Here is an 11,480-nt window from a genome sequence, read left to right on the forward strand (position 1 = left end):
TGCTGGTGAGAACGGTGCAGTGGAGATAAACCCCGACACCTCAGAGAGACCCCTCCCTTGGGGTCCGTGACACAGTCAAGCCCAGTGGGAGGCGAATGAGGGGCAGGGTGACAGCGCCCACCACGGCCACCAGTGTGGACAAAGCCAACCTGTGGGTCGGTCTGGGGATGTGCAGGTCAGTGCCCAATGAGGCTGGCTGGGCAGGGGCTGGACTCCGGGTCCTCCGGAGTGAGCAGGACTATCCAGTAGGACACCATTAGCCACCAGGTGGCAGCAGGGGACAGGAGGCAAGGCCAGGACTCCAGAAACCAGGAATGGCTGCTCCAGCTGACGCACCTGGTTGGGTGGGTGTGACTGTCCCCCTGTATCTGAGACCACCTGGGGCTGGGCTGGCCATAGAAGGAAGCTCTGCCCCCTTGCCTCCGGCAAGGGCATGGTGGTGCTGACAGGCCTCTGGGACGGCCCCCCCCCCCCCCCCCCCCCGCCCCCCCCCCCCCCCCCCATCTCCCACAGCAAGATGCACAGGCCCCAGAAGGCCCCCCACCCCTGCTGGCCTGAGTCCCTGGGCTGCAAGCCAGATGCCAACCCGTGTGGCTCATCGAATGGAGGGAAACTGACCCCCAAAACAAAGACTCAGAACCGGCCCAGAGCCAGCCACTCTGACCCACAAGCCAGAGCCCCCTGTCACCACCGTCCTTCCTCCCTGACCAGGGTCACGGCGCCCCTCACCTGTGCCCACTCCCCCAAAACCATTTGCTGCCCACCCTCACCAGCACCTAAGCTCGTGGCTGCGCAGTGCCCCCTGGAGGGCAAGGTGAGGACACACCCCCACCCCCACCTCCCCCTGGCAGATCCTGATGGGCAGGTCGGCCCGCCCTCACCCCCACCCGCCCCAGGCCTGGGGCCGCCCCTGGGACATAAAGCCAGCCAAGGCTGCTCCCGAGGAACCTCTGCTGTCCGCCATGAAGGGGAGCAGCGCCCTCCTGCTGGCGGCAGTTCTCCTGCTCTGCACCTGCGGTGAGTCTGCTCGGACAGGGGCCTCCGGCACACTGTGCTGTGGGGGTGGGCGGCGACCTAGCAAGCTAGAGACCCAGGCACTGGCCCCCCACAGTGGAACAGTCCCAGGTACCCCAGCCCTCCTCCATCCCAGAACCCAGAACCCAGAGGTGGGCAACGACCCCAGCCCCTGCCGACTCCAGCCCCCACTCTCTGAGCCCCAGGCCGGCCTCACACAGAGGGGGATCCCCACACCAGGAGCTTGGCTCTCCTTTCCCTGAAGCCCAGGGAGCAGACAGTGAAGACAGAAAGCTGAGGCTAGGGTCGCAGCTGGGGTCTGCAGGCATGCAGGTTTGGGGGTGCTGTGGAGAAAGATCAGGGGCAGGTGAGGCTAGGTAAGCGTAGGGGACACCTGGCGCAGGTGAGGCAGGCCCTGATGGGGGGTCTGGAGGCCACGGAGGTTGGAGGCCTGGGGCAGCTGGAGGCCCGGCTGGATTCCCCCTGTCCTGGCATCATCCCACCCCCCACGCAGGGCGGGCCACGGGGGAGGACAACAGTGAGTTTTTCATGGAATTCCTGCAAACGCTGCTGGTGGGGTCCCCTGAGGAGCTCTACGAGGGGCCCCTGGGCAAGTACAACGTCAACGCCAACGCCAAGGCTGCGCTGGCCGAGCTCAAGTCCTGCATCGACGGCCTGCAGTCCATGCACAAGGAGGCGATGGTCACCCTGCTGGTACTGTGTCGGGGCACCCCACTTCCCGCAGCCCTGCTCCCCAGGCCCTCCGCCCCCAGACTCCCCACGCCACCTCACCTACAGGGGTGACACCGCAGGCATCACTGCCCCTGCACACTGCCCCCCGGCGGTAGGGGCCCACCGTCCCCCGGGGGGTGGCCCGCACCTGTGCTCCTGACGGCGCTGCGGCTCTGTGGTGACCGCTCACCGGGAGGGGCCCCACCCGTGTCTGCCTTCCAGGCGCAAGTGCTGGGCAGTGAGGACGGCGCCTAGCGGACCCCAGACGTGGCCACACGCAGCCGTGGCCACACGCAGCCGTGGCCACACGCCCACGCCCCCTTCGCCATGCGTGACTTCCTCCTCAACTACTCGATCAATAAACCTCCTGCAGCTCAGGCTCTGGCTCTGTCTCTTCCCACACTCAGGGACACAACCACACGCACACGCAGTGCACACGCATGAGGCACACGTGTAAGCGCCTCACACAGAGGGGGGCCCACAATGCAAAGCCATTTGAGGCCCGTGAGGCCGGAGGACAGGGGAGGGTGACGGGCGGAGACACGTCTGGGCAGGGGATGGGCTCAGAGCGGGGCCAGGCAGAGCCCAGACCCAGGAAGGGCCCGGCTAGGAGGGCACTCACTCTGAGCCGTCCAGTAAGCTGCCACCATCCCCATGTGGCCTGGCCCAGGGCCGAGAGCGGTCTCTCCCCATGAAGTCACCCGGGGAAAGAGCCTGGAAGATGCCCAAGCCCGAGCCCCTAGAGGGGTCCAGCAAAGGCAAGAAAGGCTGTGCCAGCCTGTGAGGGTCCTGGGCCTGAGGGGCCGGCTGGCCAGCATGGCACGTCACAGAGCAGGGTCCCGCCAGGGGCCGCCAGCTCCCCTCCAGCCCTGAACCGGGACCCCGGGACTCCTTCCTGCCTCTGCTTCCCCTGCTCAGTAGTCTCCGAGGACAGAGCTCAGCAGGCCCGGCTCTGGCCCTCACGACCTTTGCCCCTGGGCCACCTGGCTCTGGGTCCCCATGAACTTGCCACCCCCTTTTGGGTGACGAGGAGCAGAGTGAAGTCCCGGGACTAGAGCCACACCTGGCAAGGTGTGTGGTGGGGGGGTCGCCCCATCCAGGGGAGGCCATTGTCTCCCTCACACAGACAGGAATCTAGAACCCACCCTCCCAGAGCCACATTCCAGAGCTCAGGGGCCGGGACCCGCCCCAACGCCCCTAGCCCCCCTCGGGAGAGGAGAGGGGCAGAGGCCCTCGGTGCACACTGCTTTCTGGGGAGCTCCAGCACCAAGGGTGATGCAACGGGACCACCTCTGAGGAGGCGCGGTCCAGAGGCTGCTCTGAGTGCTGCACCCGGACCCAAGAGGCAAGGGCCCCTCGGGGCCCACCACCCCCGCCCCACCCCAGAGCCCAGCCTCAGCCCAGCTGCCCGCTGCTCCTGCCCCGCCATGCCCAGCAGCCTCTGACTGGGAGGAACTACCCAGACCCCCAGAGCCAGCGAGGTGCAGCCATGAGGCCCCGGACACACAGCTGGTCTGGGCTTGTGCCGCGGCGCCTGAGGCCGCTGCCCTGGGTGCTGGTGAGGGCAGAGCAAACCCACGACTCCAAACAGAAGCTGCCACACGCCTTAGGTCTGGGCCAGCTTTCGACCCTGCTGAGGAGTGGGTTGGGGTACAGACGGGAGCGGGGGGGGGGCCCTCCAGCCCTTGCTCACCCTCCTGTCCACACACAGAGCCACCATGGTGGAGGACGTATGGGTGGGAAGCTGGAGGCCCCATCGCCCCCGGGGGCCCATCATGGCCCTCTACAGCAGCCCCGGGCCCAAGTACCTGATTCCACCTACCACAGGTAGGTGCCTGGGAGCCGGTCTCCCTGGGGCAGGAGCCAGGTCTGGGGTGAGCCTGGGATGGGCAGGCCTGGGGCTCATCTGGGCCGCAGAGCATCAGCCCCTCCGGGTGCAACAGGCTGGGGGAAAGGTCGGGCTCTGGCTCCAGGCCACTGAGAGCCCCCCGCCCCGCAGGCTTTGTGAAGCACACGCCCACCAAGCTGCGTGCACCCGCCTACAGCTTCCGCGGGGCCCCCATGCTCCTGTCGGAGAACTGCTCCCCAGGGCCGCGCTACAGCGTGAACCCCAAGATACTGAGGACCGGCAAGGACTACGGCCCTGCCTTCTCCATCCTGGGGCGCTACCACACCAAGGCCGGGCTGACCCCTGGCCCGGGTGCGTGACAGTGGCCCTGCCTCCACCCAGCCCGCCCCTGCCGCAGCCCCCGCACCACGGAGCCGGCGTGCACGCCACCCTCCTGCAGGGGAGTGACCACCGGCCCGCCGCCGCAGAGGAGCCACTGAGACACCTGAGCGGCTCTGACCCGCTGTCCTGGGCCCCTGCCCCCACCCGCCGCAGCACCTCCCCTCCCGAAACCCCCGACCCCTCACTGTCACCGCCCTCACCGCCCGAGCAGGGCCCAGAGGCCGGGTGCCCACAATGTCGGGGCCGTCCTTGAGGCCCCTGCGCCAACCAGGCGAGTGCACGATGGCCCCCGCCCTGCCAGCACCCCTCTGCTGCTTCCCTCCTGCAGGCGACTACTTTCCGGAGAGATCTACCAAGCACGTGTTCGACTCAGCGCCCAGCCACTCCATTTCCGCCCGGACCAGGACCTTCCGCGTGGACAGCACCCCAGGTCTGCGGCGGCCCCGACAGCCCTTCGGACTGGGTGGGGGTGTGCACGGGGCAGGAGAGACTCAGCGCTGGCGCCCCCGCAGGCCCCGCCGCGTACATGCTGCCCGCCGTGATGGGGCCGCACTCGGTGGGCAAGGCCTCCCAGCCCTCCTTCTCCCTCAAGGGCCGCAGCAAGCTGGGTGGCTTCAGCGACGACCTGCACAAGGCAAGGCACTCGGGGCGGGGGGGGGGCGGTGGTGGGGGGCAGTGCGTCCCTGAGACTAGCCCTCGCGGCCCCCTCCCCAGGACCCAGCACTCTCCAGCCCCCCCTGCCCCCCCAAGGCCCTCAGCGCTCCATCTGCGGGGGCCTGCCCCGCGCCGGCCACACTCCAGAGCCGGGGAGGGTTGAGCCGGGAAGGGGTCCACAGAGCCCCGCGTCCAGGCAAGGGCGGTGCGAGGCGGTGCGAGGCGGTGCGGGGCGGGGCGGGCAGGTGCGGGGGTGGGAGGGGCGGGACGGGGCGAAGGGAGCTGGGGACGGGGGCGGGGGTGGGGGGGCGCAGCATCCTGTGCGGACGCCCCCGCTGCACCGGTGTCCCCTCCTCTCCAGTCTGGCTGCACAGGACAGCGCCCCGGCCCAGAAAAGGGGCCGCTCGCGCGCGCAGCAGGGTGAGCCCGACCGCCACACGCTGGGTGTCTCTGCCCCGGCGGGGCTGACGCCGAGGACGACGCCCTACACAGACGGGGGCCCCCAGCCCCGGGGCTTCACCCCGCGGGGAGCGCTGTCCGGAGTCAGAGGGGCCCCGGCACAGACGCACAGAGACCTGGGGCCCGAGACCCGACGTCCGGCACGGGCCTGCTGCCCTCTGGGGCCACAAGCCCGGGCAGGCAGAGACTGTCTGAGCCCCTCTGGCCCCCCAGACCCCAGGCCCCGCAGCCTACCACCAGACCGACGTGCAGGTGACCAAGCTGAAGGCTCCGCAGTACACCATCGCTGCTCGCGTGGAGCCCCCCGGGGACAAGACCCTCAAGCCAGGGCCAGGGGCCCACAGCCCTGAGAAGGTCTGAAAGGCGGGGGAGGGGGGGTGTAGTGTGAGAGGATGGGGTGGGGCCCGGGGGCCTGCCGGTGCACTTGCGGCACCCGGCCCCTCCCCCAGCGAGCAGGCTCCTTGTCCCCAGACCGTGAATGCGACTGAGCACTTGCCACACAGCAGGTCCTGTGCTCAGACTTGGCGGTGTCCCCTTCACGCTGGTCCTCTTGGGGACAGGACAGCCATCAGCAGGCCCAGCCTGAGAGTGCAGAGCCTCTCTCGGGTGGGGTGCGGGCGGGGGGCCAGCCCCTCTCACAGCCCCTCCTCCCCCAGGTGACCCTGACCAAGCCCTGCGCCCCCATCATCACCTTCGGCATCAAACACTCCGACTACATGACGCCCCTGCTGGTGCAGACGGACTAGCCCCGCCCCTCGGCCCTGCCCGCGGCCCCCCAGCTGCGGACCTGGGCTGTGGGCGCGGACCCTGCCCCGCTGAGCGGCGGCCGCCTGGCCCTGCAGGGCCCAGCACGCTCGTCTGGAGACTTGCGACATTTTTTCTATGCTACTTTTCTGTTTGCTAATTTCCTTCCCTGCTGTGCCCACACATTTAATAAATCACGATTCCATTGGCAACAGGCTTGTCTTGCGGGGAGGGTCAGGTCTTCCGGGAGGGCTCCGGAGCGAGGTCGCCCAGCTGGCCCTCCCGATTCGGCCTTGGGCCACACCCTGTGAGTTCAGAGACTCCGGACGGCCACCGCGGCCTGCCCCCGCCCACCCGTGTGCTCTGCTCCCTCCAGGACGGAGTCCCCCAGGGAGAAGGGTCTGTGCCCCTCCCCCCCACTCTGCACCGGAGCCTGTGACCTCAACAAAGTGACAGGGGGTGTCCCCTGGGGCCATGCCACGCAGCACACAGAGCAGGCAGCTTCTGCCTGGACCCCCCAAACCTCGCTCCCCTTCTGCAGCAGCAGCATTTGTGGGGCTGTGGGCGGCACCCCGGCCCTCGGCTCGCCCCCAGCCCTCACCCACTGCCAAGCGAGCAAGCCTTCGGGTGCCAGCCCCCAGCCCGTCTTGAGTCCCAACCACAGTGACAGTGAGACAGGAGTCACTGCTGCCACTCAAGTGACCGGGTTTCCAGGTGATTGGTGGCACACCACAGACGAGGCAGGAAGCGCAGGACGCCGGCAGGGAAGGTGCCTGCGGGTGCCACCACACAGAGCACCCAGGGCGACCCGCAGCTTGCTCTTCGTGGAATCTGGACGAGGCGGTCGGCCCCCACCTGGCCCGTCTGAGCTGCAGAAACGTGCGGGGGAGGCTGCCTGAGGCCATGAGCCCGGAGGTGCAGGGACCCAGGAGAGGCCGAGACCCGTCGGCACCTCTGGTGTCTATGGACCAGGGTCAGCACCACCCAAAACCCTCTCCAGCCCCCAAAGAAATGAGGAAGCTGTTTATTCCAAAATGTTTAAAAAAGATCTTATTTATTACTTTTTAGAGAGGAGAGGATCTTATTTATTACTTTTTAGAGAAGAGAAGGGAGGGAGAGAAACATCAATGTGTGGTTGCCTCTCACGCACCCCCTACTGGGACCTGGCCCACAACCCAGGCAGGTGCCCTGACTGGGAATCTAACCTGTGACTCTTTGGTTTGTAAGCCAGCACTCAACCCACTGAGCCACACTAGCCAGGGCTGTTTATTTCAAATTTTTATGGTTCAATGTTTTGTCATCAAATTACGGGACAGGGCCTGGCCATCTGACACAGACTGGCCTTGGGGACCAGTGTCAACAAACCCCTCCCGCCCCCAGGACCAAGTGCCCAGGACCAAGCACTGCGTGCACAGCGCTGAGTGAGGAGGGCACAGCCCACAGGACACCCCGATCTGGCTGAGTAGCCAACCCCCCCCAACACAGTGAGAGCGAGAAACAAGCAAGACAGAAAGGAGCTGACCCCCAGGCTCCCAAACGAACAGAAGCTGCAAGGAGAGAGCAGCGACCCAAGGGCACAGTGGGCACAGAACCCGCACTCCTGGTGTGCACCGGCGGCGGGGGGGCACAGCCACCCTCGGTGGTGACCTGGTGCCGGCCAGGGCTTGCTCCCAGGGTGTGCGGCTGGCACCACAGGCCCACAGAGGGGTCGGGGGCAGGCGCTCGGGTTCCGGTGTCTGCAGGGAGCAGACTGCAGTGGGGAGACGTGTGGGCAGCCGCTGTGCCGCTTGGTAAACTGTGGACAAGTCCCCATGCACTTGAGATGAGCCAGGGGGTGCGGGGGCGCTGAGCCAAAGCGGAGGTGCCCAGGGCTGCCAGCGTACAGGGCAGCACCCGGGGCTGCACCGTCAAGGGGAGGCAGACCGAGACAGAGGCAGGCCGGCAGCCTCGGTGGCAAGCGAGCCTGTGCCGGACGGTGGGGCTGACAAGGCAGAGCCCCGAGCCGGAGGGGCCCGTCCATGTGTGCCAAAGAGAGGACACCGTGCCAGGTGGTGACCATGCCAGGCCTGCCGGGAGGAGCAGCGGGAAGGCAGGAGCCAACAGGCCCGTGGATGGGACCACACAGGAGGGCGGGCGGGGGGCCCCCGTCCCCAGGCAGTATGGGGGGGATGACCAGGAAGGCAGAGCATGGGCATGAGGACAGGGAAGGACGCCGAACCCATCACCAGTCTCCACGTGAAGGCAAGGGCGCTGGGGCCTCACTGGGGGGGAAGCCGCTGGCCTGGCCGGGCCTGGGGTCTGGTTGGTGGTACGTGCAGCTGGCCAAGTGGGCAGCCAGGGCCGGAGGACGGGTGGCCAGGGAGGAGAGTCTGTGAAAGGTGGGGTGAGGGGCTGGCCCAGGGCCCCCTCACAGCAAGGGGAGGCTCCCTGAGGGAGGCACAGCTTGGCTTGGTACAGAAGAAACAGCCCGGTGACTCTCAAGAAGTGACCCGTGGGTCCTACCAAGGGGGTCCTGTCGAGACCCACAAGCCCCCGTGACCTGGACGCTCAGCTGAGCCCCCAGAGCCTCGTTTCCCGGCGACCTGGCCTCAGGGACGCGTCTTTGGGAGGATCCTCACCCTGAGAAGGCGTGGGTCCCCGCCCTGGGATATACGGCCGCAGAATCCAAAAGGACGGGGCGCAGGGCCTCCAGCCGGAACCAGTCCACGGCTCCATCCGCACCCTCGCACACCGGCTGGCTCCGGACGTGGGGCGGGAAGGCAGGCGGGGCAAGTGGGGGGCCCTCAGCGAGGGTCCGCCCACACACACCCGGCCCAGAGCAACCGCCGCCCCTGGGCCGGGACTCAGGGCACAGGAGCCCTGCGATGTCAGAGGCCGCAGGACCGGGGAAGGGCTGTCCACAGGTGGCCACGTCCAGGACTCCCAGCCGCTCCGCTCAGATGTGGGCGCTGGCCCACAGGGCTCCGGCTCAGCGGGGCCTCACAGCGGGGCCTCACGCCACACAGGAAGATTCCTAGACCACAGCCACCATCTCAAGGGAGTCTTTTGCAGGAGGTCCACTGGAGCCCTGGACACCAGGCGGGGGAAGGCTCTGGTTGCCCCGGGCACCCACGGAGGCCAGCTCCCCCAGCTCACGTCCTTGCCCTCGACAGGAAGTAGGAGAGGATGAAGAAGACCACGATCAGGCCCACGGCCACACCACACAGCAACTTCCGGTTGTCTCGCCCGGACCGTGCCATCGTGGAGAAGCGCTTCACGCTCCCCGTGAGCAGGCCCGTCACGCTGGCGAAGTCCGAGTCCTGGGGGAGGAACCGAGCTCGGTCACCCCGGGCGGCACCTCCACACCCACGCCGGGGCCTGGCAGCGGGCGGAGGGCAGCGCCGATGGAGGCCCCTGCCTGCTGCAGACCTTACCATGCCATCCAGGTACCGGTTCTGGTCCTCCGCATCCCTGTCGATGTCCAGGGCCAGCTGGTCGGGACACAGAGGGGGCAGGGTCGGGCCAGGGCCACACTCGAGGGCACCTGACCCCCAAGAACGGCAGACCCTGCCAACAGCTCTGCCGGTCACACCGCCAGGGGTCAGGCCCAGGGCCACCCGGGCTGCACACGGGGGATGGGAGGTACAGGAAACCCTTCCAGGCCTCCGCCCCCTCGGTCCCACTGCAGGGCGCCAGCTGGAGGCCACAGTGGGCCACTACTGACCGCTTTGAGCCTGGTGACCTTGGAGGCCAGGCTGTCGGCCATGCGCAGGTTCTCCCGGTCTAGCATCTCCTCCACGGCACCGGAGCTCTGAGCTGCAGGGGGAGAGAGGCTGAGGGGCAGGTCCGCCCACGAGCCCTCGACCCCCGCAGGCAGCCCTTGGTGGCCTCAGGGCTCTGACCACAGTCCCACCTGGCCAGGCCTGGTGTCTGGGGCACCCAGGGTCCGGTGCCAACTTCACACGCGTGGGCGGGCTGCGTGTGTCCACGCCCAGGCCGGGACAGGCAGGAACCCCCACGGGTACAGCCCCCCACAGTTCAGTCCCGCTGGCACTTTCAGGAGCTCTGGCACAGCTCCGCACTGTACCTCCACACACCGGTGCGCTTGGGACGTGTTCTCAGAGGTAAGCGGAACAGGCTGGTGTGGACTAGGGGAGACTTGGGAAGGGCACCCAGAGGACAGCAGGCAGCGACCACCTGCACACTGAGTCCGAAGCAGGGACAAGCAACCTGGGAGGAAACGCCGCTCCCCAACGACAGAAGGGGGCTTACGCCCCACCCCCCAGGCGGGGCCGGCTGGGATGCGAGACGACAGGGCTGAGCCAGGTCACTCGGAATCCCTGCCACACCAGGTGAGTGGAAACCACGGCCCCCCAGTGGCGGAGAACCGGATGCCTCAGTGAGACCCGGTTCCGGGGGCGTCACTGACGCCTACAGACCCCGCGGCCACTTCACGTTCACCAACTCCTGACGCTAAGGATCGCTCCGTGAGACCGGCATCGGCGCCCCGCTCCGCAGGTGAGAACAGGGGCTCTCAGGAGAGCGGGGATCCCAGGGCCCCTGCTCTATGAGCCCTGCGGAGGCCCTCCCTCCACGCCGCCTCGGGGACGTGCGGGCCGGGGACGTGGGGCCCAGGGAAGGGCGGCCTCGCAGGGGGTGGAGGCGGCCTCGGGGCGTCGGGACCCTGCGGCGGTCCGGCCGTCCGGCCCGGTCTGCCACCCAGGGGCTCCGACGGGGCCACCCAGGACGGGCTCCTGCGGACAGCGGCATGGGTGTGGGCCGGCCCCGCACCCCCCGGCCCCGCTCTCCTGCGCTCACCCCGAGACCAATCTGCCATGGTGCCGGCCCCTTCCCCCCCGGCCCCGGATCCACCGCAACCTCCCGCGACGTGGCAGCGTCCCGCGAAGGGGCTTCCGGCGACGCCCCTTCCGCCTCGGGCCGTCGACTTCCGGCTGTGGTCGGGCTGGGGTGCGGGGCGGGCACCGAAAGGACCCCGTAGACAGGGACTGCCTGTGCGCTCCCGGCGCTCGGGGGTCACTGTTGTCCGCGCCGGGGACCGGGCTGACTGGCGCTGGCTGCGTCGGGCCCTTCCCCGGCCGGACAGAGTGGAGGTAGGCGCGGCCAGAGACGCGCGCAGGCGCGAAGCGCCCTGGTGGGAGGGGAGGCGCGGGGCCGCTCGGAGCCGGCGCTCCTCGCCTCGGCACCACACAGTCGCTCGACAAACGCTTGTTGCATAAGTTACCCCACCTCCCGCCGCAGCGGAGCGTTCGCTGCGTGTCATGACTCCTCCCAACCGCCCATCGAAATGGGAATCTTTATCGGCGCCGTCTTTCAAAAGAGTAAACTGGGTGGGCCAGACAGTGTACCTGGGGTGCACGGCTAGAGCGCTCCGCACGTGACCAGGCTCTGCCTCTGTCCTGATCTCTCCCCACACTCCCCTTTCTCCCACTAGGCCAATTCCACCTGTCCACGGGCTGTTCGTCCTGCCTTCGGTGACTTTCCCCCACATCCTTTTCCTGGCTCATTTCTTATTGTCTGGTGTCGGCGAAACTGCCCTTGGCAGATCCCTTTGCAGCCCACCATGAAGCCGAGTCGGGATCCCCTCTCAAAACCTCATTCCCCACCCCCGGGTCCGGCCCAAGAAGCGCTGAAGGGGTCACTGTTCAGT

The 11,480-nt window shown here is 68.0% G+C and overlaps 3 protein-coding genes across 4 annotated transcripts; 2 read left to right on the forward strand and 1 right to left on the reverse strand.

Moving 5' to 3' along the window:
* The first annotated feature begins 962 nt into the window (after positions 1-962).
* On the forward strand, positions 963-2,058 carry SCGB1C1 (secretoglobin family 1C member 1). The gene is made up of 3 exons (XM_045821136.1): positions 963-1,017; positions 1,529-1,728; positions 1,969-2,058. The coding sequence occupies exons 1-3, from the start codon at positions 963-965 to the stop codon at positions 1,999-2,001; spliced, it is 288 nt and encodes a 95-aa protein (XP_045677092.1). The 3' UTR covers positions 2,002-2,058.
* Positions 2,059-3,464: 1,406 nt separating this feature from the next.
* ODF3 (outer dense fiber of sperm tails 3) lies at positions 3,465-5,848 on the forward strand. 2 transcript variants are annotated; one of them, XM_045821131.1, is made up of 6 exons: positions 3,465-3,573; positions 3,746-3,946; positions 4,305-4,406; positions 4,489-4,610; positions 5,303-5,443; positions 5,746-5,848. In XM_045821131.1, the coding sequence occupies exons 1-6, from the start codon at positions 3,465-3,467 to the stop codon at positions 5,833-5,835; spliced, it is 765 nt and encodes a 254-aa protein (XP_045677087.1). In that variant the 3' UTR covers positions 5,836-5,848. The 2 variants fall into 2 exon arrangements, with proteins under 2 accessions (XP_045677087.1, XP_045677088.1); XM_045821132.1 differs by lacking the exon at positions 5,303-5,443 and having other exon boundaries at positions 5,746-5,835.
* A 1,340-nt stretch (positions 5,849-7,188) lies between these two features.
* On the reverse strand, positions 7,189-11,321 carry BET1L (Bet1 golgi vesicular membrane trafficking protein like). The gene is made up of 4 exons (XM_045821003.1): positions 10,631-11,321; positions 9,537-9,628; positions 9,247-9,303; positions 7,189-9,132 (listed from the first exon to the last, which is right to left on the reverse strand). The coding sequence occupies exons 1-4, from the start codon at positions 11,319-11,321 to the stop codon at positions 8,965-8,967; spliced, it is 1,008 nt and encodes a 335-aa protein (XP_045676959.1). The 3' UTR covers positions 7,189-8,964.
* Positions 11,322-11,480: the final 159 nt, after the last annotated feature.

The sequence above is a fragment of the Phyllostomus hastatus genome, unplaced genomic scaffold, assembly GCF_019186645.2.
Source record: "Phyllostomus hastatus isolate PE091 unplaced genomic scaffold, TTU_PhHast_1.1 phas_scaffold_443, whole genome shotgun sequence".
In the NCBI taxonomy this organism is placed as follows: domain Eukaryota; kingdom Metazoa; phylum Chordata; class Mammalia; order Chiroptera; family Phyllostomidae; genus Phyllostomus; species Phyllostomus hastatus.

Excerpts from the sequence above, each read along its gene's own strand:
- ODF3 (XM_045821131.1), top strand. The coding sequence starts at position 3,465 with ATGGTGGAGGACGTATGGGTGGGAAGCTGGAGGCCCCATCGCCCCCGG. Across the intron at positions 3,947-4,304 it reads CGGGCTGACCCCTGGCCCGG|GCGACTACTTTCCGGAGAGA; the intron begins GTGCGTGACAGT and ends TCCCTCCTGCAG. Across the intron at positions 5,444-5,745 it reads GGGCCCACAGCCCTGAGAAG|GTGACCCTGACCAAGCCCTG; the intron begins GTCTGAAAGGCG and ends CTCCTCCCCCAG.
- BET1L (XM_045821003.1), bottom strand. The coding sequence starts at position 11,321 with ATGTGGGGGAAAGTCACCGAAGGCAGGACGAACAGCCCGTGGACAGGT. Across the intron at positions 9,629-10,630 it reads CATGGCAGATTGGTCTCGGG|CTCAGAGCTCCGGTGCCGTG; the intron begins GTGAGCGCAGGA and ends CTCCCCCTGCAG. Across the intron at positions 9,133-9,246 it reads ACCGGTACCTGGATGGCATG|GACTCGGACTTCGCCAGCGT; the intron begins GTAAGGTCTGCA and ends TTCCTCCCCCAG.
- SCGB1C1 (XM_045821136.1), top strand. The coding sequence starts at position 963 with ATGAAGGGGAGCAGCGCCCTCCTGCTGGCGGCAGTTCTCCTGCTCTGC. Across the intron at positions 1,018-1,528 it reads TCTCCTGCTCTGCACCTGCG|GGCGGGCCACGGGGGAGGAC; the intron begins GTGAGTCTGCTC and ends CCCCCCACGCAG. Across the intron at positions 1,729-1,968 it reads AGGCGATGGTCACCCTGCTG|GCGCAAGTGCTGGGCAGTGA; the intron begins GTACTGTGTCGG and ends TCTGCCTTCCAG.